Source organism: Cottoperca gobio, chromosome 1 (assembly GCF_900634415.1).
Source record: "Cottoperca gobio chromosome 1, fCotGob3.1, whole genome shotgun sequence".
Lineage (NCBI taxonomy): Eukaryota > Metazoa > Chordata > Actinopteri > Perciformes > Bovichtidae > Cottoperca > Cottoperca gobio.
Genome location: NC_041355.1, coordinates 121,759 through 147,550, shown reverse-complemented (window position 1 = coordinate 147,550; position 25,792 = coordinate 121,759). Strand labels below are relative to the sequence as shown.

Here is a 25,792-nt window from a genome sequence, read left to right as displayed (position 1 = left end):
CCATTAGCTAGTTTAAAACCTTTTTTAATTTTCCCTAAAATAAAATTTGCTAACTTTTTTATATTTATATCATATACATACATTAACTGTATTGTGATTTGCTCGCATAGAACAAAACGACCAAGAAGGCGACACTTCCGGCTGCCATCTTTGTTTGGAACGGTTTGCAACTTTGGAGAAGGTTGATAAAATAAATCCTCTTCGGTTTATCTTTGTTCCAGCTGGATAAAGGTTTTTGAGGTGAACATGGAAATATCGTCAAATAGCGGTAAGTGTCCTCAAGGGGGATTTTATTTATCTTTGAGAAAAACAGTGGTTAAAATGAGCTGTTAGCTTACAGTGATTAACATTAACGTTAGCTAAGTGAGCGGCACCTGTCTCGTGCTGGTCTCGGGCTAACGGCCGTTTATGTGGACTGTAGTTAACTAACCTCACGCTAGTACATTAACTCATGTAGGACCACTGTACTTAAATGTTAATTTGAGGTAATTTTCTTGTGCTGTACCTGAGTATTCCCTTTGTATGCAACTTCATTCTTCTACTCCACTACATTTCAAATACAAATATTGGAATTCTTACTCCGCTTTAGTTACTTTTCAGATTACAATCTTTCATACCCTTCCTGTCCAGTAAAAACCATGTAGCTCCAGGTTTGGTGATTTTAAATATGTTTGTGATAAACTGAAGGATGTATTCCTCTTTGATCAGCTGGAAAATGCTTCCTAATTGTATATAAAGGAGTTAAAAAAACAGTACAAATTTAAACATCTACAGCAGTTAAATGCAACATACACATTAATGCAGCATAATGGTAATCCAAAAACATCATATATAAATAGTAAAACATTGTAAGGGAACAATTAACTGCATAATGAGTACTTTTACTTTTCATACTTTAAGTACAGTTTGCTGATAACTTACATTTTAAGCGTAATGGAGTATTATCACAGTGTGGTATTGATACTTTTACTTAGGCTAAGTTAAGGATTTGAATACTTTCACCACTGATCATTGTACAGTAAGAATTGGTAAATAATGTAGTTTATAACGGCTACTAAACATACATGTAGTTAAAGTCTGTTTTTATTATTTTGAATCTTGCGTACTATACTATGGCAGAAAGAAGCTAATATTCAAGTGTTTTTCAAACATAAAAAACATTGGTTTGACCTCGTTAAAAATGAAAAGATTGACAACAAAAGGTCATTGTAAAATAATTTTGAAGGTTATGTTATTGTATGAATTAGCATTAACTTCTTGTGATTATTATTAGCTACAATTTCTCTTCTACTCTTGAAGTGATATGGCCCCCTTGCATAATCTTGGACTCTAAACCAAAAAGACCGTCTTATATTATTATATCCATTTAATGAGGCCATTAGTGTCGGCTTCAGGAGATAATACAATTGAAAATGTAATTACTGTAATGGTGTGCAGCTGTGCAATGCTCACTCTTAGGACCGTAGCACTTTATCTTATGCAACCCCACAGAAATGCATCTTTTTATAGATTATATTTTATTGTTATATTATGTGTTTTTGCTAATATTTCTGCAGAGAAAATGTGTTATTGTTGTTCCCTACAGGTTCAATTGTGTTTGTAAGTACTACTTCTCTGCATAAAAAGGTTTTGTTTAAGGGTTATTTTCTTGTTTTGTGAGAGAATGTTAAATACTACTGTGTTCCAGGATTTGCAAGCAAAAAATGTTTTCACTCCTTGTTATTTGTCTTTAATGTAGATGAATATCTTCTGATGGACAGTTTGCCTCTTTTTCAGCCCTTTGATGGGAGGAATTGGTGTTTAACTCACGTGGTTCATCTGAATGATCTTCTTCCTAAATAAGAACAGAGTTCTATTTGTTCGATTGCTTTTACTGTAAATAATATCAGCGTGAAATTACAATAACCAAACACGTACATACAGGCTGAAACACAGACGTGTTTACAACTCAATCTGGTTCCGGGTTCCGGTCGCGCATGCTCCCATACAAGGGACCGTTCATTTATGCATCCGTATAGTACAATGTTCTCTATCTCCCTCCGAGTCTTTATTAAGCCAACGGGTTAAGGCTGAAAAACTTGAAGTTCAATGAATATGAACGAACGTCTATCGAACTCATTGTATGACTAGCCCATGGAATAGTCCTTGTGCCAGGTAGGCACGCTGGTCGCCCTGGTGGATCGGCGTTGACCCATCGCTGGTGCTGGCGGTCTCACGGCGGGCTCCGGTGGGGGTGGTGCTCTTAGGGTCCTGCCTGGTTCTGTACGCGGACTAAGTCCCCTACCGCGAGTGGCAGAAGACGTTTAGTGTGCTCTGCCCAGGTGTCAGACATGCAAATGTGACGTTTGCGAAGGGCCTCCACTCTTGCTTTCAGGGTCTCACGGCAAGTCTCGTGCGGGCTGTACTTCCCGGGGTAGATCGGGATGAAATCGCGTACCGGGCGGCCGAAAACACACATGGCCGGGGAGATCTTTGTGTCAGGGTCTGGCGTGTTACGATATTGTAATATCGCTCTCTGCACAGCGTCAGTGTCAAGTTCTCCCTTCGGGCCGGTGTTGTCAGTGATGAGTCGTTTCAACAGTTGCTGTGGGGGAAAGCCACCGATGATAGGCGGTGGTGAACGCCCCATCTGTGGAGGAACGACCTGGTCTCGGTGGAAATGAACTCTGGTCCCGTCCGATGCGAGCTCTTCTGGCGTCCCATACGTCACGCAGACGCGGCGTAAGTGGTTTATAAGGCCAGTGGCGCCACCTGTCGACGTCGAGATGATCGGCCAGTTCGAGTATCGGTCTACCGTCACGAGGTAATGTACACCCCTGTGTACGAAGAAGTCTGAGCACACTGCCTGAAAGGGGTAAACGACCGGGACAGGTGGGGTAGGTTGAGCTCCAGGCTGGGATGGTGCCATCCGGTGGCAGTGTTTGCAGTTTCTCCGAGTGGTGCTGATATCGGCCGACATACCTGGCCAGAACACAGAGGATTCTGCGCGGGCGGTCATCATCGATATACCCTGGTGGGCAGCATGTAGGGCGCTCAGTACCTCGCCGTGGAGTGAGGGTGGTATGACTACTCTGTCATTGTATAGGATTACTCCGTCTGTCGATGTAATGTTTTCGCGGTAGTGGTGAAAGTGGCGAATGGCCATTAGCATCTCGATCTTTGAGTCGGGGATGCCGTCCACTGCCATTTCCTCCAACATGTCCATATTGCCGTTGCTGCTGGTGGTCTACCTGACGCGGTCCCATGTCACTGATCGCAATGATTCCAGGCCTGTGGCGCACCATGCCATGTTGTGTACAAAGATGAGATATCTTGCTATTTGATTTAGGAAATTTATGACAAATATCTCTGAGCAGGCCTCACCTGGACCGACTCTCTCCGGGCTTTAGTTTTGTTAAATGTTGTTTATCTTTACACTAATGTGTCATTAGTTATGTAAAATAAACATTATTTTTAGTTACTCAGGTCAGCCTCGAGCCGGGTTGTGACATGTGGTTTTCTTCCGGCATCAAATGATGATGATTTGTTTGTGTAGGCTGTCTTTGGGGATTGTGTGTTTTGTATCAAGTTTGTGGACAGTAGCGTGCCACATGCCCTCAGGCAGGTGTGGGGAACCTCCGGCACAACATCTGGCCAATTTATCTCCAAATATTCAAAGATAATGTGAAATCAGAGACATTTATTTCTGCATTGTGAGAATATGCATCGTGAGCGTCAAAGCCTGTTGCTGTTCCTGGGGCTTTGTTAACAATCGGCTGTTAGCATGCAACATCGTACATATGGAATATCGTGGTATGGGAGTTACAGTAATTATTCCTGACTTGTAAATACAGTTTGCATCAACAACAAAATTATATGATTAGTCTCTATTTAACAGTCAACTAATTACAGGGCTCTACGCTTACATTTATATTTAGGGCATAGTACTGGAATGCAGGAGTTCCCAAATGATTGACACACAGACAGACCAGAATAGATGCTGAGCTAAGCTTTAATCTGAAAGAACACAAACATCAGAAGTTTTGTTACAGCAAGGCTTTACAGAAGTACAGAGTACAATTATATAATCACAAAAGATACTGAGGTGAATTTACATGAACCCTTCTTTTTTGCCTCAGTGTAATAATGTAAGTCAAGAACATCAGTTCAATTTGGATACAAAAATTGAAATAAGCCGTTGAGTGTGAATGTGTGAACGCAGCATCAGGTAACAAAAACATTGGATGTGAACAAGAATGGATCCTTTCCGTATCAGAGCCAAAACTCAGGTGTTTTATTAAAAATGTCAAATGGGCGAGAAGGGAGTCATTAAATCTGTACGAAGGGAAAGAAATGCGTGCATTTTTATTAAGCATAAGGCACTGTTTTGTCTCAGTAAGCTTCATTGGGGTGCTGCTCAGTCCTTACAAAGTTATTATCCTTGTATTATTGCAGTCCCCACCCACGCCTGCTTCTACGCCTGTTCCTGCTTCTACCTCCTGCTCTACGGTTGCTGCGTCTTCTAAAATTGCCCCTTATTTTACCATTGCCTCTGCGCCCCCCTCGAGGGTTACCCCTTCTTCAACCTCTGCCTCCTCTTCTTTGCTTCCACACTTTCCTTACCCTGCTACATCTTCTACGCCGACCGCCTCCTCTACGCTTACAGCCTCCGATTCGTTTGTATTGTCTCCTAACCCCACCTCTTCCACGCCGACCCCCTCCTCTACGCTTACAGCCTCCGATTCGTTTGCAATGTCTCCTAACCCCACCTCTTCCACGCCGTCTGCCGTCTCTATTCTTACAGCCTCCGGTAAGATTGCATTGTCTCCTAACCCCACCTCTTCCACGCCGACCGCCTCCTCTACGCTTACATCCTCCGGTTCGTTTGCATTGTCTCCTAACCCACCTCTTCCACGCCGACCGCCGCCTCTACGCTTGCAATCTCCCTTATGTCTGCAATGTCTTCTAATCCAACCTCGTCCATGCCGACGGCCGCCTCTACGCTTGCAGCCTCCCTTATGTCTGCAATGTCTTCTAATCCAACCTCTTCCATGCCGACGGCCGCCTCTACGCTTGCAATCTCCCTTATGTCTGCAATGTCTTCTAATCCAACCTCGTCCATGCCGACGGCCGCCTCTACGCTTGCAGCCTCCCTTATGTCTGCAATGTCTTCTAATCCAACCTCTTCCATGCCGACGGCCGCCTCTACGCTTGCAGCCTCCCTTATGTCTGCAATGTCTTCTAATCCAACCTCTTCCATGCCGACTGCCGCCTCTACGCTTGCAGCCTCCCTTATGTCTGCAATGTCTTCTAATCCAACCTCTTCCATGCCGACGGCCGCCTCTACGCTTGCAATCTCCCTTATGTCTGCAATGTCTTCTAATCCAACCTCGTCCATGCCGACGGCCGCCTCTACGCTTGCAGCCTCCCTTATGTCTGCAATGTCTTCTAATCCAACCTCTTCCATGCCGACGGCCGCCTCTACGCTTGCAGCCTCCCTTATGTCTGCAATGTCTTCTAATCCAACCTCTTCCATGCCGACTGCCGCCTCTACGCTTGCAGCCTCCCTTATGTCTGCAATGTCTTCTAATCCAACCTCTTCCATGCCGACGGCCGCCTCTACGCTTGCAATGTCTTCTAACACCACGTCTTACACACCGTTCACCTATGCCTGTGCCTGTTCCTCCACCTATGCCTATTTCTGTGCCTGTTGACTCACTTACGCCCTGTTCTTGATTTGACTGGGCATCGTTTGCAACACATGAAGGTGTAACATCTCCACCTGAGGAGCAGCTGCTGCACTGAAAAGGATCATCTCTAGGTTTATAACAACGGAATATGTTATCAAGCCCAAGTTTAGAAATCCCAAGTCGTTTAAAGGATTCAGACAGTTGAGACGTGTCTGCAGCAGGAACTTTGACTACTCTAGAAAACACAAACGCATAACCACTCCAGTTCTGAATGATGTCGTTTATCTCGCCAGAGGTACTGTTATCATTTGCATTTGTTGTACACGTCGGGCCACATGGGGATTTTTCAGAGTAGATGATGAGGAAATTGCCCTGACTGCTTTTAACGAAGGGTTGTATGTTTTCTAGAACACGTGACACTGCCTGTGATTGTGCTGCTGCCACCACCCGTGTGCCCCGGTACACTTGACCCTGTGAAACCGTTTGTTTCACTTTGTCTGCTGGATCATCCTGAAAGACTTGCTGAAGATCATTTATGTCTTGGTTCTGTGGGACGTTCACAGCCAGACTGAAGGTGTCACCGAGTGCATACCTGCCAAAAGAAAACATTTAATGAGCAATCCAATCCAATACATAAAATAGTGCTAGTGTTAAAATATAAAATGAAATAATAAATATTTGTGGTAGATAGATGTAATGTAAATGCATAAAGAATAAACTGAATGTAAACAGGAATATAGTTAATGCCAATACACTTAATGAGAAGTGAATATATATATATATATATATATATATATATATATATATATATATATATATATATATATATATATATATAAATAAAAACTGGTTATACTGGTTAATAAAAAGTATATACTTTTTAAAGGTCCTATGGTATGTAGATAACTTATGTGAATTTAGAAAAAGAAAACCACTGAATTATCTGACTGAATCAAGTTGTGCAGAAAACGACATGCAAGAAAATGGATATTGAAATTAATATTCTGTATAATCAATGTGTATTTTATGTATTTCCAAAAAACAAAGGTTTCTTTCTAAAATTGCCGTTTTTCACTAATTTTATCATTAACGTATGAAGAAATCTGTTGTTTAAGAGTCACAGGTAGTAGTAGTAGTAGTAGTCGTAGTAGTAGTAGTAAGTAATAAGTAGAATTAGTAAGTAGTAGTAGTAGTAGTAGTAAGTAATAAGTAGTAGTAGTAGTAGTAGTAATAAGTAGTAGTAAGTAGTAAGTAGTAATAAGTAATAAGTAGTAGTAGTAAGTAGTAAGTAATTAGTAGTAGTAAGTAGTAGTAAGTAGTAATAAGTAGTAGTAGTAGTAGTAGTGGACTTACTCATTCTTGATGCCTTCTATGACACTTGCGAGCCAGCTCTGGTCCACAGCAGCCAAACTGTCTCCAGCAGACAGGAAGAAGGCCAGAGCCATCCAGCACAGGCCGGCCATCTGCACACAGATCAGGTTTATTAGCCGAGTGGTTTTAACATGCAGCACTGTCACAAAACAGATATTAAATAATGACAATATAAAGAACTCAAAATGTAGATTCCACGGAAATATCTTATAGCCGGAGGGCAGATGAGTCTGCTGCAGGTGGGGGCCGTGTTTAGTCCATTCAACACAATGTTGGATACAATTAAAAATATCTTTACAAAGAAGATGATAATTAAATACCTTTTTCATTTCTGTTGCCAGCAGGGTCTGCTGTTTCTAACACCCTATAGAAAGGACATAAATAGGCATTAATATTTGTATTTCTAGAAATGTTTCAGAAATCTGTTGACAAACAAATAGTCATATTTAACTGTTTTACAGCAACAGAAAACAGAGTGTTGCTTGTGCTTAATGCACAATATATGTCAATTAAACTGCGACACAATCAGACATCAGAGGACTTCTTTAGGTTTCAGCTGTTTTACCAGCATCCACAAATACAAAATATTATTATTATTATTATTATTATTATTATTATTATTATTATAATTCAAATGTTAGCAGCTGTGAGTGAAGCCTCCTGTTCTTTTGTTAAATGCATTTTGGGACAATAGGATTCTCATTAGAATGACTAAATACAGCCAAGTGAAAATCTGTTACCTTCTTTGTTGGAAAATATGTCTGTAGATGCTGTCCAGTTTTTCTGTTTTCTTAGAGTTGGGTGTAAATGTGCTGCTTCTGTGAATACAGTAAGAGGAAGAGGTGTTTTTATAGAGGAGAACTTAAACATGGCCAAACCCATTGACCTTGACCTTATTTAAACTTGTTTTTCAAGAATTAAGAAGACGTACAAAGATGAGATATCTTGCTATTTGGTTTAGGAAATTTATGACAAATATCTCTGAGCAGGCCTCACCTGGACCGACTCTCTCCGGGCTTTAGTTTTGTTAAATGTTGTTTATCTTTACACTAATGTGTCATTAGTTATGTAAAATAAACATTATTTTTAGTTACTCAGGTCAGCCTCGAGCCGGGTTGTGACATGTGGTTTTCTTCCGGCATCAAATGATGATGATTTGTTTGTGTAGGCTGTCTTTGGGGATTGTGTGTTTTGTATCAAGTTTGTGGACAGTAGCGTGCCACATGCCCTCAGGCAGGTGTGGGGAACCTCCGGCACAACATCTGGCCAATTTATCTCCAAATATTCAAAGATAATGTGAAATCAGAGACATTTATTTCTGCATTGTGAGAATATGCATCGTGAGCGTCAAAGCCTGTTGCTGTTCCTGGGGCTTTGTTAACAATCGGCTGTTAGCATGCAACATCGTACATATGGAATATCGTGGTATGGGAGTTACAGTAATTATTCCTGACTTGTAAATACAGTTTGCATCAACAACAAAATTATATGATTAGTCTCTATTTAACAGTCAACTAATTACAGGGCTCTACGCTTACATTTATATTTAGGGCATAGTACTGGAATGCAGGAGTTCCCAAATGATTGACACACAGACAGACCAGAATAGATGCTGAGCTAAGCTTTAATCTGAAAGAACACAAACATCAGAAGTTTTGTTACAGCAAGGCTTTACAGAAGTACAGAGTACAATTATATAATCACAAAAGATACTGAGGTGAATTTACATGAACCCTTCTTTTTTGCCTCAGTGTAATAATGTAAGTCAAGAACATCAGTTCAATTTGGATACAAAAATTGAAATAAGCCGTTGAGTGTGAATGTGTGAACGCAGCATCAGGTAACAAAAACATTGGATGTGAACAAGAATGGATCCTTTCCGTATCAGAGCCAAAACTCAGGTGTTTTATTAAAAATGTCAAATGGGCGAGAAGGGAGTCATTAAATCTGTACGAAGGGAAAGAAATGCGTGCATTTTTATTAAGCATAAGGCACTGTTTTGTCTCAGTAAGCTTCATTGGGGTGCTGCTCAGTCCTTACAAAGTTATTATCCTTGTATTATTGCAGTCCCCACCCACGCCTGCTTCTACGCCTGTTCCTGCTTCTACCTCCTGCTCTACGGTTGCTGCGTCTTCTAAAATTGCCCCTTATTTTACCATTGCCTCTGCGCCCCCCTCGAGGGTTACCCCTTCTTCAACCTCTGCCTCCTCTTCTTTGCTTCCACACTTTCCTTACCCTGCTACATCTTCTACGCCGACCGCCTCCTCTACGCTTACAGCCTCCGATTCGTTTGTATTGTCTCCTAACCCCACCTCTTCCACGCCGACCCCCTCCTCTACGCTTACAGCCTCCGATTCGTTTGCAATGTCTCCTAACCCCACCTCTTCCACGCCGTCTGCCGTCTCTATTCTTACAGCCTCCGGTAAGATTGCATTGTCTCCTAACCCCACCTCTTCCACGCCGACCGCCTCCTCTACGCTTACATCCTCCGGTTCGTTTGCATTGTCTCCTAACCCACCTCTTCCACGCCGACCGCCGCCTCTACGCTTGCAATCTCCCTTATGTCTGCAATGTCTTCTAATCCAACCTCTTCCATGCCGACGGCCGCCTCTACGCTTGCAATCTCCCTTATGTCTGCAATGTCTTCTAATCCAACCTCGTCCATGCCGACGGCCGCCTCTACGCTTGCAGCCTCCCTTATGTCTGCAATGTCTTCTAATCCAACCTCTTCCATGCCGACGGCCGCCTCTACGCTTGCAATCTCCCTTATGTCTGCAATGTCTTCTAATCCAACCTCGTCCATGCCGACGGCCGCCTCTACGCTTGCAGCCTCCCTTATGTCTGCAATGTCTTCTAATCCAACCTCTTCCATGCCGACGGCCGCCTCTACGCTTGCAATCTCCCTTATGTCTGCAATGTCTTCTAATCCAACCTCTTCCATGCCGACGGCCGCCTCTACGCTTGCAATGTCTTCTAACACCACGTCTTACACACCGTTCACCTATGCCTGTGCCTGTTCCTCCACCTATGCCTATTTCTGTGCCTGTTGACTCACTTACGCCCTGTTCTTGATTTGACTGGGCATCGTTTGCAACACATGAAGGTGTAACATCTCCACCTGAGGAGCAGCTGCTGCACTGAAAAGGATCATCTCTAGGTTTATAACAACGGAATATGTTATCAAGCCCAAGTTTAGAAATCCCAAGTCGTTTAAAGGATTCAGACAGTTGAGACGTGTCTGCAGCAGGAACTTTGACTACTCTAGAAAACACAAACGCATAACCACTCCAGTTCTGAATGATGTCGTTTATCTCGCCAGAGGTACTGTCATCATTTGCATTTGTTGTACACGTCGGGCCACATGGGGATTTTTCAGAGTAGATGATGAGGAAATTGCCCTGACTGCTTTTAACGAAGGGTTGTATGTTTTCTAGAACACGTGACACTGCCTGTGATTGTGCTGCTGCCACCACCCGTGTGCCCCGGTACACTTGACCCTGTGAAACCGTTTGTTTCACTTTGTCTGCTGGATCATCCTGAAAGACTTGCTGAAGATCATTTATGTCTTGGTTCTGTGGGACGTTCACAGCCAGACTGAAGGTGTCACCGAGTGCATACCTGCCAAAAGAAAACATTTAATGAGCAATCCAATCCAATACATAAAATAGTGCTAGTGTTAAAATATAAAATGAAATAATAAATATTTGTGGTAGATAGATGTAATGTAAATGCATAAAGAATAAACTGAATGTAAACAGGAATATAGTTAATGCCAATACACTTAATGAGAAGTGAATATATATATATATATATATATATATATATATATATATATATATATATATATATATATATAAATAAAAACTGGTTATACTGGTTAATAAAAAGTATATACTTTTTAAAGGTCCTATGGTATGTAGATAACTTATGTGAATTTAGAAAAAGAAAACCACTGAATTATCTGACTGAATCAAGTTGTGCAGAAAACGACATGCAAGAAAATGGATATTGAAATTAATATTCTGTATAATCAATGTGTATTTTATGTATTTCCAAAAAACAAAGGTTTCTTTCTAAAATTGCCGTTTTTCACTAATTTTATCATTAACGTATGAAGAAATCTGTTGTTTAAGAGTCACAGGTAGTAGTAGTAGTAGTAGTCGTAGTAGTAGTAGTAAGTAATAAGTAGAATTAGTAAGTAGTAGTAGTAGTAGTAGTAGTAGTAGTAGTAGTAGTAAGTAGTAAGTAGTAAGTAGTAAGTAGTAATAAGTAATAAGTAATAAGTAGTAGTAGTAAGTAGTAAGTAATAAGTAGTAGTAGTAGTAGTAAGTAGTAATAAGTAGTAGTAGTAGTAGTAGTAGTGGACTTACTCATTCTTGATGCCTTCTATGACACTTGCGAGCCAGCTCTGGTCCACAGCAGCCAAACTGTCTCCAGCAGACAGGAAGAAGGCCAGAGCCATCCAGCACAGGCCGGCCATCTGCACACAGATCAGGTTTATTAGCCGAGTGGTTTTAACATGCAGCACTGTCACAAAACAGATATTAAATAATGACAATATAAAGAACTCAAAATGTAGATTCCACGGAAATATCTTATAGCCGGCGGGCAGATGAGTCTGCTGCAGGTGGGGGCCGTGTTTAGTCCATTCAACACAATGTTGGATACAATTAAAAATATCTTTACAAAGAAGATGATAATTAAATACCTTTTTCATTTCTGTTGCCAGCAGGGTCTGCTGTTTCTAACACCCTATAGAAAGGACATAAATAGGCATTAATATTTGTATTTCTAGAAATGTTTCAGAAATCTGTTGACAAACAAATAGTCATATTTAACTGTTTTACAGCAACAGAAAACAGAGTGTTGCTTGTGCTTAATGCACAATATATGTCAATTAAACTGCGACACAATCAGACATCAGAGGACTTCTTTAGGTTTCAGCTGTTTTACCAGCATCCACAAATACAAAATATTATTATTATTATTATTATTATTATTATTATTATTATTATTATATTCAAATGTTAGCAGCTGTGAGTGAAGCCTCCTGTTCTTTTGTTAATATTATATTCTCTAGTGGTGAGTATGGAGGTATAGATAATAATTGTTTTTGGTTTGCTCCAATAAAGCTTCTAATTTGAAAAAATGTTTCTGTGGAATGTTGTGTTTACTTGCAAGCTCCTCAAACAGCTGGGGACATGCGTCCAGTCATTATGTTCTGCGATGGCTACGCCGCGGGGCCAGGCCGCTACCGGTCAAGGTGCGGTGGTCATCCCTCCCGTCACCACGGCTACTCCCCAGCCAATGATTCGTCTCTCCAGACCCCAATGCTTCTCTGGAGATTTGGAGAATTGCAGAGCGTTCTTAACCCAATGTTATTTACATTTTGAATTACAAGCTGCTTCTTTTCCAACTGAGCGTCAGGACGGGCAGAGGCTTGGGCTACGGCAGAATGGGCCAGGGAGGCACCAATTTGTCAATCCTTAGGAGCCTTCACAGAGACTCTAAGGAAGATCTTCGACCACACGGCTCCGGGTCGAGAGGCAGCCCGTGCACTCACCAGTATTCGACAGGGGAACCGGCTGACTTCGGACTATGCTGTGGAATTCAGGACATTGGCGGCCGACAGTGGATGGAATAAGCAGGCGTTGTTCGACGCATTCAGGAGTGGACTCTCGGATCGTATCAAGGATGAGCTAGCACCATTGGAATTGCCCACAGGTCTGGACTCTCTTATTGCCCAGTGCATCCGAATCGACAACCGATTCCGGGAACGAGGACTATCGACGGTCGCAGCTCACAGATACGAGGGACGGGGTGGTTCCAGTCACACTTTCGCCCAAGGTCCGGGGTATTCTCGGATTCAGAGACCACCTTATTCGGCGACAGTAACCTCACCAGACGAGGAGATGCAGTTGGGCCGCACCAGACTGTCTCAAGCGGAGAGACGGCACCGGATGAGAGAGGGTCGCTGCATCTATTGCGCTGAGTTTGGACATTTTGTTAATAGATGTCCAGTAAAAGCCAAGGCTCACCAGTGAAGAGGGCACTGGTGAGCCGAGCAGTTTCTGGAGGAAGACCCTCTCGAGCGCTGACATCTGCCGCGCTCATCTCGTCGTCAGAGACCATGATTCATCCCGTGCTGATCGATTCCGGAGCAGACGAGAGTTTTATGGATGAGGAAATGGCTAAGAGGTTGGGTTTTAAGTTGCACTCATTACCCGAGGTGTTGGAAGCCAAGGCTCTGGACGACAGAGTACTGTGTCGAGTTTACCTTTCCATCAACCTGTGCAACTGGTCATGGCTAATGGACATTCAGAACAGATTGAGTTCCATGTGTTTTGAAGCTCCCACACACCCGATAATTCTGGGGTATCCGTGCCTAGTCCAGCACAACCCTCACATGGACTGGGCCGGAGGAGAGGTATTGGGATGGCACCAGAGGTGTTCAACCACGTGTTTTCCAGGCTGCAAGGAATGAGGTCTGGGAATGACTACTTTGGACAAAAGACCCAGTGGAAGTCTGGAGAGGGACTTTCAGGATTTGGCCAAGGTTCCGGCGTGCTACTTGGGGTTTAAAGAGGTCTTCAGTAAGACCCGGGCCACGGCTCTGCCACCTCACCGAGAGTATGACTGCCCGGTTGACCTACTTCCGGGCACTGCACCTCCGAAGGGTCATTTGTATTCCCTGTCTGCGCCAGAGAGAGACTATGAGGGAGTACATCGAGGGAGCCTTGAAAGCTGGGATTATTTGTCCTTCGTCTTCACCCGCTGGTGCGGGATTCTTTTTCGTGGAGAAGAAGGACAAGTCCTTACGACCCTGTATTGACTATCGAGGTTTGAACAAAATCACTGAAGAATCGGTATCCCCTTCCACTTATTTCTTCGGCATTTGCGCTGTTACAAGGGGCCAAGATATTCACCAAACTGGACCTACGCAACGCGTATCATTTGGTGAGGATAAGGGAGGGGGATGAGTGGAAGACCGCATTCAATACTCCCAGTGGACACTACGAATACCTTGTAATGCCTTTTGGACTGACCAACGCTGCAGCGGTGTTCCAGGCCCTGGTTAATGACGTTCTCCGGGATATGCTTAATCGATTTGTGTTCGTGTATCTGGATGACATCCTCATTTTTTCACCAGATGAGGAGACCCACATACAGCACGTCGGTCAAGTGTTACGATGCCTTCTCGACAACCTGCTGTTTGTCAAGGCGGAGAAATGTGAGTTCCATGTCAAGACTGTTTCGTTTCTGGGATTTATCTTCGCTGAGGATAGCATTCGAATGGATGAGGCGAAGGTCAGTGTGGTCACTCAGTGGCCTACCCCCACCAGTCGGAAGCTGGTGCAAAGGTCCCTGGGGTTTTCAAACTTTTATCGAAGATTCATTAGGAATTACAGCACTGTCGCAGCACCTCTACACGCCTTGACCTCGCTTTCTGTCAAGTTCTGTTGGAATGAGGGGGCTGAGAAGGCATTTCAACAACTGAAGACAAGCTTTGTTTCCGCTCCCATCCTGACCTTGCCAGACCCCCAGAGACAGTTTGTGGTGGAGGTGGACGCGTCAGATGTGGGGGTGGGAGCAGTTCTGTCCCAACAATCTGTTTCGGACAATTAATTGCACCCATGTGCATTTTTGTCCAAGAAGCTGTCACAGCAGAAAGAAATTACGATGTTGGCAACAGGGAGTTACTTGCCATTAAGGTGGCGCTCGAGGAGTGGCGACACTGGCTGGAAGCAGCAGAGCAGCCATTCCTGATTCTTACGGACCACAAGAACTTGCAGTACATTCAGTCGGCGAAGAGACTGAATTCCCGGCAAGCCCGATGGGCTTTGTTTTTCACCCGCTTCAAGTTCACACTAACCTATCGGCCGGGGTCTAAGAACATTAAGGCGGACGCACTATCCCGCCTTTTTGATCCCAACCCGACCCCCAGACTCCCTTCATTCGTGTTGCCGCCTTCTCGTGTTGTGGGAGCGGTAACCTGGGGAATCGAGGAGAAGGTAAGAAAGGTCAATATAGACATTCAGATTCCTGAGGGGGGTCCCGATAATCGTCTGTTTATGTAAGAGCAGTTGTGCCCACAGGTGATTCATTGAGCCCATACATCCCTCGTTTCCTGTCATCCCGGGGTTCGGAGGACCCTGTTCGTCATTCGGCAGCGGTTCTGGTGGCCGTCCATGGAGAGGGCGGTCAGGGAGTACGTGGCTGCCTGTCCGGTGTGTGCACGCAACAAGTCCTCACGTCAACCGCCATCGGGTCTTCTACGACCCCTTCAAGTGCCACATCGTCTTTGGGCAGAGATTTCTATGGATTTCATCACTGGACTACCCATTTCAGAGGGACAATCCACTATCCTAACCGTGGTTGACAGGTTCAGTAAAATGGCACATTTCATTGCATTGCCCAAACTTCCATCGGCGAAAGTACTTCTCTCTCAGGTGTTCCGGATCCATGGTTTCCCGAGGGATGTGGTTTCCAATCGGGGTCCTCAATTTGTCTCTCGTTTTTGGAAAGATTTTTGTGAACTTTTGGGAGCCAAGGTTAGCCTTACATCTGGGTACCATCCCCAGTCAAACGGACAGTCTGAGAGGATGAACCAGGAGTTAGAGACTTGTCTACGGTGTCTCATCTCCCAAAACCCCACAACCTGGAGCAAGCACCTAATCTGGGTTGAGTATGCCCATAATACCTTACCTGTCTCTTCTTCTGGTTTGTCCCCTTTCCAGTGTGCGTATGGGTATCAGCCACCTCTGTTTCCGGACCAGGAGTTGGAGGCCAGTGTTCCGTCAGCCCAAGCTATGGTTTGTCGTTGTCGTCGGATGTGGAGTCGGGCAAGACAAGCTCTCCTCTGCAGCTCCGCCACCTATAAAAGGGCAGCTGATAAGAGGAGAATGCCATGGTCCATGAGAGTACACCCCACCTTTCATGTGTCTAGAATAAAACCTGTGAAGGAGAGTAATTTGGTTCCCACAACCAAACCCCCACCTCCCCCCCGGTTCTTCGAGGGGGGGAACGTCTACACGGTCAAGCGTCTCCTGGCGGTGAGAAAGAGGGGCAGGGGTCGTCAATACCTGGTGGATTGGGAGGGGTATGGTCCTGAGGAGAGACAGTGGGTGGCTACCAAGAACATTGTGGACCATACTCTGATCCAGGATTTCTACCGCCAGCATCCTGATGCACCTGGGATGTCAGGTGCCGTCCCTAGAGGGGGGGGGGGGGTACTATTAGGTCTCGGCCTGTTCGCTAGATGTTTTGTGTTGTGTTTGTACTTCCTGTTTTATTTTGTTAATTACCTGTTCTCTGTTGTTTCTACTTCCTACCCCCAGGTGTTCCCAATCTGTTCGTTAGTGTCCTCACCTGTGTCTCGTTCCCTCTCACTTCTTGGTGTGTGTATATAGAGTCTGTTTTGTTTGTCTCTCATTGCCAGTTCGTCTTCGTACTTCGATGTCAAGAGTTCCAGCATTAGTCCCGTCTTCCTGTTTCCCAAGCGTTTGATTCCCCGGCTTCCTCAACCTTGTTTCCGTGACTCGATTCTGCCCTTGCCTGATCCTTGTCTGCTGTGCTGTTACGCTGAGTATCTGCCCGTGTACCAAACTTGTTTCCGTGACCCGACTCTGCTCCTGGATTACCCCTTGATACTTTGTATGTTCACCTGTCTATGCGTGTACCATAGCAACTGCAACCCTTTCAGTAAAGACCAGTTCCATTCAACATTTATCTGCCTCTGTCGTGCAATTGAGTCCCACCTCCCTTCTGTCTTGATCGTACTGTTACAGAGGCTTCGTTTTAACAAAATGCTTAATTTGATCCCGGAAGAGAACCACACATGTCACAACCCGGCTCGAGGCTGACATGAGTAATTTAAAAGAAGTTTATTTGACATAACTAAAAGGAAATGAGTGTAAAGATAAACAAAATAATTAATAAAACTAAAGCCAGGAAAGAGTCGGACCAGGTGAGGCATTAAATCAAATAGCAAGATGTCTCGTCTTCTTCAGTCTTCCTAATTCATGAAAAACAAGTTCAAATAAAGTCATGTGCCACTCAATGGGTTTGGCCATGTTTAACTTCTCCTCTGTAAAAACCCCTCTTCCTTCTTACTGTGTTTACTGACACGGCACATTTACACCCAACTGTACTTTGTCTCGGCTGAGCGAGTAACTGATGGGCTGATGGTTGATTTTGTGAACCTGCATGAAGCACAAACGTAACGGCGCGAACAAGTTCAATATCCCAAAGAGGAAACCTCCCTTTCAGCTCAGAGTACATATTTATCCTGCGTCTGGTGATCTGTACCGAGCCAGAGCCTGTCGCTTCATGGCTGCTTCTAACCTGTCTGCTGATAACAGTGTGGATGCTGTGGACAGCAGCAGGCTTGCAATACTTGTAAATGGCATCAGGAGAGAGTGAGTCGATTTCTGAATCCTTCCCTGAAAGTCATTATTAGCACTTGGGAAAGACCTCACAAGGTGCTGTGACGTGTGGGATGTTGCTCTGGGGTATGGATAGCAAATCAAATACTAACAAAGCAGTAATATTATGCTGGATCCCTGAAATAAAGAGTACAAGTCCCACACACTGCCATTGGGTCAGAGGGGTTTGGTGCACACATGCAGGTACTGCAGCTTTGAGAATGTGAACTCATTTTTACAAAAGGTGCCACGAGTAAGATATGGCTTTTAGTAACATCAAGTTACTCCCATCAGCAACACACTGCAAGTGAATACTAAACAATCTGAAGGTCTGCTAATTGGTACTGATTCTGTTTCAAACAATACTGTCTCCCATCTCAGTCCACTGATAGTAAACTTAAAACAGGCAGGTAGCAGTTGTTTGTGATCCACACCTTAACTTCAATCAGCACAGAGGAAGCACTTATTCAGCTTTGCTATCAACAAATAGAAATATTGTCAAACTCAGACACGTCTTCCCCACAAAGAAAGGTAAGCAATCCGTCCATGACTTCATTTGTTTTTCTGCAAAATAAAGTTGAACAGAATTGACATTTTACATGGAAAGACTTCATGAACTACAGGAGTCTTGTGCAGACCAACTCAGAAATGCTGCATTCTCCAGAGTAACTGGTGTAACGCTGACACTTAGTGGTTACTGAGTGGTAACTAAAATTAATGTTTATTTTACATAACTAAAAGGGAAATAAGTGTAAAGACAAATTAAATGTAACAAAACTAAAGCCCGGAGAGAGTCGGTCCAGGTGAGGCCTGCTCAGAGAAATTTGTCATAAATTTCCTAAATCAAATAGCAAGATGTCTCGTCTTCTTCCGTCTTCTTAATTCTTGAAAAACAAGTTTAAATAAGGTCATGTGCCACTCAATGGGTTTGGCCATGTTTAACTTCTCCTCTATAAAAACACCTCTTCCTCTTACTGTATTCACAGAAGCAGCACATTTACACCCAACTCTAAGAAAACAGAAGAACTGGACAGCATCTACAGACATATTTTCCAACAAAGAAGGTAACAGATTTTCACTTGGCTGTATTTAGTCATTCTAATGAGAATCCTATTGTCCCAAAATGCATTAAACAAAAGAACAGGAGGCTTCACTCACAGCTGCTAACATTTGAATTATAATAATAATAATAATCTGTATTTGTGGATGCTGGTAAAACAGCTGAAACCTAAAGAAGTCCTCTGATGTCTGATTGTGTCGCAGTTTAATTGACATATATTGTGCATTAAGCACAAGTAACTCTGTTTTCTGTTTATGTAGTTAGAATGTGAGACTGGCAAACATGTGATCTGTTATTACTTTTAATCATTTTCATAATGATTTTGTTTGTGTGCAGATGGCTCTCCTGTGCTGGATGGCAGTGGTGCTGGCTTTCTTCCTGTCTGCTGATAACAGTGTGGATGCTGTGGACAGCAGCAGGCTTGCAACACTTGTAAATGGCATCTTGAGAGAGTGAGTTGATTTCTGAATCCTTCCCTAAAAGTCATTATTAGCACTTGGGAAAGACCTCACAAGGTGCTGTGACGTGTGGGATGTTGCTCTGGGGTATGGATAGCATATCAAATACTAACAAAGCAGTAATATTATGCTGGATCCCTGAAATAAAGAGTACAAGTCCCACACACTGTCATTGGGTCAGAGGGGTTTGGTGCACAGCATGCAGGTACTGCAGCTTTGAGAATGTGAACTCATTTTTACAAAAGGTGCCACGAGTAAGATATGGCTTTTAGTAACATCAAGTTACTCCCATCAGCAACACACTGCAAGTGAATACTAAACAATCTGAAGGTCTGCTAATTGGTACTGATTCTGTTTCAAACAATACTGTCTCCCATCTCAGTCCACTGATAGTAAACTTAAAACAGGCAGGTAGCAGTTGTTTGTGATCCACACCTTAACTTCAATCAGCACAGAGGAAGCACTTATTCAGCTTTGCTATCAACAAATAGAAATATTGTCAAACTCAGACACGTCTTCCCCACAAAGAAAGGTAAGCAATCCGTCCATGACTTCATTTGTTTTTCTGCAAAATAAAGTTGAACAGAATTGACATTTTACATGGAAAGACTTCTGAACTACAGAGTCTTGTGCAGACCAACTCAGAAATGCTGCATTCTCCAGAGTAACTGGTGTAACGCTGACACTTAGTGGTTACTTTAGGTAACGGCCTTCACATCTATGTATCACACAGCTGTAAACAAAAGGTTTTGTACTGAAAGATCTAAGAAACATGATGTTTTTTTCTTTCCTTTGACAGGTACAGAACACCTGGCATGTTCAGTCTGGCTGTAAGTATCCCAGAGGACCAGAACCGGAACATTGAGGATATCCTTCAGGAAGTCTTCCTTAGTGATCCTGGTGACGACGTGAAGAATAACAACAAAAACGAGGTGTACGTGGGCAGCAGGGTTGTTGCAGCCAAAGTTCTGGAACGGTCCAATAGAGGAGCGGATCATGCAGAGTCACGCGTTGTGGACCATCTGAGCGAATTGTTCAAGAAGAATAATTCCAATGATTTCTTGCTTTTCTATGTTTATGCCTCCCCATGTGTTGAAAAATGTTCAAGCGACACACATCACGAGAGCATCCTCAGAAGGATTAATGCCATACGGGAATGGAAAAGTTACGCTGTTGTGTTTTCTAAAATATTTAAACCCAGAAATGGTCAGGCCAATACTGAGCAAGAGCTGAGTGGAGCCCTTCAGCGACTCGGGACGTACCAGGGTACCGAAGGTCAAATCGGTCTAAACAACATATTCCGTTGTGACAAACGAAATAATTGGATGCAGTGCAATAGCTGCCTCAGTGGTAATCAAGTTCAACAGTATTGTATTTCAGATCCAAAGATTCAATGATCGGGGGGCTGCAGCTGCGGTATCGAGGTCCCGCCTGCACACCATGTCAAAAGTCTGGAGCTCTGAATGAGCAGGAATCACTTCATGATGTGAATGTGAAAGCTGCTCATTTAATTCTGAGTAAAAGGTTTTGGTACAATTCTATTATATTTGGCTTACAGGAGACACACTCTTACTTTGATGCACAGATTTGAACATTAGCAGGAATGTATCACAACAAGTGAAAGCAGTCATCTGTTTATTTGAATGTGAAATTGCAATAAACATATTTTGTCTCTTAAATCAATGAATACTGGTGATCTCAATGTTGATGGTGATACTAATCACAGAGCGTATGTGTTTGTTACATTTTAAAGCAGACTCAAATAACATCCAGCTGTCTTGCTTGTGTGGACGTTTGAAGCTGCATCATTAGTGACATCGTCAGGACCCCATACAAGGACCTCTGTCTTACTCTCATTATAGATATTAAATGTTTGGCTTCACTAAGACAACTAAGAATCTAAATGTCCGGTTTAAGGAAAAGTATAGCTGTGTTTCTTCCGTTTGAACTTTGGGGTAAGTCTCACAGGAGATCAATCATAACTGAAACTAATACCCACAATGCCTTTCCTTAAGCATTGAATCAGCAGGCCTCCAAAGGTTATGAGTCAGGGCTACATATCAACACTAACTGTATAAGGATCAAGTTCCAAAATGAAACCGCTGAATTTCTCCAGTTCTTCCTTCTACGTCATTTCTTCGAGATGTTCCAATAAGGGCATGTTGCCACTTGGAGGGTTCGGCCGCGGTCCGACTCCTTTATATAAATGTCACTTCCTTCTGACTGCATTCACTGCGGTAGCACCTTGCACTGAGAAGCAAACCGCATTTAATCCACATCTTACTCCACCAAAGCAGGTAAAAGATTTTCACTTGACTGGATTTAGTACAAATCATAACTTAAAGAATAAACTCAGGCAGGTAAAGGGGGGGGGGGGGGGTAGTATTAATTTCCATTCCAATGTCCTTTCTTGACTTAATTATTTAAAGATTCTCTCTTTTACTTCGGTACGAGACGAGACATATTTGTATAAGAAAGGAATTTATTGAAGGATGTTCAACAATTCTTCTAATACTGGAGGAATTCTGTCACTCCCTGAAAGACAAAGTATCTAGAGGAATATGTCAGAGTAGAGTACTTAGTGGCACTACCTGCTTAAAGGAAAGGTGCACAAATACCTACAGTTAGTCAAAACAAGTCTGTTGAGTGCAAAATCCCCTCTTTTTTGTATTTCCCTGGACAGTGTGAAAAGACTTCAGTTTGGACGATACACACTTGATTTGGCCGTGACAACTGAGCCTGTTGAGCCTCAGACAATTGTTTTTGTGTCTTTTCTACTTTAAGGCTTTCAGATGATGATGGCAGCAGCAGTGAGGGTGAGCATCCTCAACATCCTGATCCTATTTAATTGCTTTATTCCCCTTTTCTCTGGAAAGTCAACCTTTGTAGAAACTGCAGAATTGAAGAACGGGACGAGTCTGAGAGACAGATTGTAAAAGTTTGACCTTTAAAACTAAAACAAAGTAGATTCATCAAAAGTTGAAATAAATACTTTTAAAGTGTAACCGGTAGCATGTGGTGAAGCCTGCGTGTGATGTATTGTAAAGTCGTCTGCATTATTGTCCCTGAGGATGTCTGGTAACACACGCAGGTGGCCGGCCTGTGCTGGATGGCTGTAACACTCGGCGTGTTGCTGTCAGCTGGAAACAGTTCGGCTGCTGTGGACCAAAACCAACTTGCAAGAATTGTTGTTGAGATGTTGAACAGGTGAGTCGGCCATCTTTATCTTCCTTTTCACTAAACGAAACTGTGCCAATATTCCCTCAGACGTCGCGCTGTTCTGTGGACACCTTTAAAAAGCAGCTCAACACTCGTTTGTTCAGACTATTTGATCTTTCTTCCATTTATGTCTTTAGCTTGATGTCTGCGTGTTGTTTCTGTTGCTTTGCCTTTTATTGAGAAGCACTTTGTGGCGTCTCCTCTGGAGAGCTGCGACACAGATACACTTTTGTTTCTGGTTTCATTCTGTTGCTTATGTACGCACATAAAATACTAAACAATCTAAAGCGATACTACGACGACACTCCTTTTTGCAACAGCTGTTGGATTAATCATTTCTAAATATAAGAAACTCTGTTTAACGTATTGTCCCATAGAAGACATATACTAAATGCATAAAAACAAAAAGAACACGGTTTACATGACAAACTACATCAAGTTACCTTCATAATTGTATTTCATGATGAGAAAGAGTGAGCAGTCTGAAGAGCAGCTAATCTTGTGCTTTTATTTGTTCATGCTGAATTGGTCTCGTAGCATTTAAAGCTACATTATGACATCAAACACCTTATTTATTACACTCTTTCTAATATTCAGCCTGTTTCTGTCAATTCTATAATCAGTACAATCTTCCATCTATCAAACCTTCTGAACTTGTGTTCGGTATCAAATGATTAAACACATTTTGTATCCATCTGTATTTGGCAGGTACACACCAAGCTACCACGTCAACTCCAGACCAAGGTCAGTCAGTGATTAAGTAATGGATGGAAAAAAGATTCAATATTATTTTAACATTTGCTTTACAGTTTTTTGTTTCCTTTGACAGAAACCCCATGTTCAGTCTGGCTGTCAGCATCCCATACAACAGTAACAGCAACACGTACGACTTCAGTGAAGTCACTGACCCTGCTGACCAAGTGAGGGATACCATTCTACAATGTGACGTGTACACCGGCACCAGGGTGGTTGCAGCCACAGTTCTGAGGTGGCCTAATGTTTTGTATCAGTGTCCTAATGAACGTGTGCAATGGCCTGATGTTCTGACACGATGTGGTAAAACATCTATGACATGGGCTGATGTTAATAAACAGTGCCCTCGTGCAGTGTATGAGGGTAGCGCTGATCATGCAGAGTATCGTACTCTGCAGCACTTGAACAGCTTAACAACACATTTGAACAGAAATGATTTGCTGCTTTTCTACGTTCTTTCTTCCCCGTGTGGTGGAAGATGCACCAACAAATTCGATAAATGGAACATTCTCAATAACATAAAACACATTCTGAGCTGGGATAACTATGCTGTTGTGTTTTCCGATGTATTCATGCCCAGAAATGGCAAAGCCATACCGGAGACTGAACTACGTGAATCCCTGGAGCGGCTCGGGACATCGATTGGTCTCAGCAACATATTCCGTTGCACCAAAGAAGATGGAGGGCGGTGCACAAGCTGCTCTAGTAATAATCAAGTTACTCCTTATTGTTATTCATACCATTAACAACCTGGCCCTAACTCGACATCCACTTCCTTCATACAGCCTCAACGTGTCAGACAGAGACCAAGAAAACAACAGGGGGGCAAGGGGGGCAAGGGCTACTAAGGCGTAGGGGGTCTTATTACTTTTGATTTTCTTTAAAGATAAAGAAATATAATGTACGGTATAGAAATGTGTGTTGATTAGCGATTGAAGAGCTGAACAAACAGTGCAGCACTAACAAGTCTTCATGGGATCGAACACGAGAGCAATTGATTTTTCTTTTTCTTGCACTAATAAATAATTAGTACAGCAGAACAGATGCTTTGTAGCTGATCCGCCATTTGATGAGTTCTTCATATTTACTACCACACAGCAACGTGTGTGAGAGGAGACACATGTTAGGTCATAGTATTTAAAAACATTAGTGTGCCGTAACAATGCTACAACATTCAGTGCATTTGATACCCTGTGATAAACGATTAGGTCTGTGTGTCAAGAGAGGATTCATTTAGATTCTAACTTATTAACTAAGGTCAGAATTTACAGTACTCAAGTCTGTTGTTTTACTTTACTTAGAAATGGAATGAACTTTATTGTCACACATGCACAACACAGCAACATTTAGCATATACCGGAGTATGTAGGTGCTCCCAGGCAGCTACTGTACAGCAGCCTGGTCCACCAGGCTACACTCTGTACATGGTCCGTGCAGGGACTTGAACCTGCGACCCTCTGATCACCAGGCCAGGTCCCCACGGACTGAGCTACTGCCTGTAAAGCATCTGATCTTCTGTTCTTTGTGATTAAAGCTTGGCTCAGCATCTACTCTGGTCTGTGTGTGCGTCAGTACGGAGCGCCTGCAATGCATAACGATCATCGTTTTACAGTTTAGATTATTTAGTTAGTTTGCTTATTTTAAAAGATAACATTTGAAAGACAACACCTTTCTGTTCTCCTCTTCATAAGTTCATTTGAATGTTCAGATAAGGCTTGGTGCCATGCTGAAGGTGTTGAACAGTACTTTGTGTAACGGCTCTGCCTCACGTTATAATATGATGTTAAACTGGTGATATAACAAAGTCAGGCACTGAAGCACACGAACATGCAGGAACTTAAGTTTCCTCACAGCGAACCCAAACCAACTATGATTGTGAAATTATAACATTATTTTGAAAGAATTAATTCTAATTTACAACATACATGCCACACAATATCTGCCCCCTGAAGTACGTGTTCGTGTCCTTCGTTACTCCAGAAGCACTTTATGAAAAACTGAGGCACCATCTGAACAAGCTAACACGACTAAACCAAAACTATTAAACCATAAACAAGTCAAACAGCCAAAGGAATGAACGAGTCATTTAAAAAGGAAAGTAGCTCAAACAAAGACGCCTAGAAGTGAGTGAAAGCAGGCCGAGCTGTGCCAGGGGGATGTAAGGGAGCCCAGCGGCTACTGGGGAAACACCATGAGTAAATGAATATGCATCGCACATTACTGCCGACTGCGACAGGGTCTCGGGGAGTGAAGATGTTGATGTTAGTGATGAAGATGGTGATTCCATGAAAGTCGTGTTAATCGCTTCATTTCGTGCGAGATGCAGGACTTAAAGTGTTGACGTCACGAAACCTGAAAGTCCTGTTGCTGAAGTCTCCCTGTCACGTCATCACTCACACTTCACTGGAAGCCTTTTTGTTTTAGCTCGTTCCTAATTTTAACATTTGAATACAGTTTAAAGATTTGAAATGTTCAGATAAGGTTGTGGTGCCACTCTGTTCCACGGTGTGGCCATGGTCTCCCGTCCCAGAAGTGTGGACGTATCCTTTAACCACGTCATGTGTTATTAGTCGTGCTTTAGTTGCTTTTTGAAAGATATTGTTTATTGTAGGAAAACTAATTAAATACGATGTTGCATTTAAAACGTGTTTATTAAGCTGATTAACAACGTGATTCAGCCAGCAGATACATTTTATTATAGCTCACAGTACACTTCGACAGCACCACAAAGTGCATCCTCCAACATGATCAAACAGTCGAATCAACACCTCTGACAACATGTGACCTTCGTGACGGGAGGATTTATTGCACTGCTGTTAGACTGCATCAGTTTCACGT

The 25,792-nt window shown here is 42.9% G+C and overlaps 2 protein-coding genes across 2 annotated transcripts; one reads left to right on the top strand and one right to left on the bottom strand.

The window, feature by feature from the left end:
• The first annotated feature begins 116 nt into the window (after positions 1–116).
• LOC115010294 (uncharacterized) lies at positions 117–20,669 on the top strand. Its single transcript, XM_029434884.1, has 4 exons — positions 117–268; positions 18,451–18,528; positions 18,861–18,976; positions 19,782–20,669. Exons 3-4 carry the CDS (start codon positions 18,861–18,863, stop codon positions 20,377–20,379), a joined length of 714 nt encoding a protein of 237 aa, XP_029290744.1. The 5' UTR covers positions 117–268; positions 18,451–18,528; the 3' UTR covers positions 20,380–20,669.
• LOC115006961 (uncharacterized) lies at positions 9,550–11,607 on the bottom strand. Its single transcript, XM_029429596.1, has 3 exons — positions 11,411–11,607; positions 10,066–10,658; positions 9,550–10,013 (listed from the first exon to the last, which is right to left on the bottom strand). Exons 1-3 carry the CDS (start codon positions 11,518–11,520, stop codon positions 9,550–9,552), a joined length of 1,167 nt encoding a protein of 388 aa, XP_029285456.1. The 5' UTR covers positions 11,521–11,607.
• Positions 20,670–25,792: the final 5,123 nt, after the last annotated feature.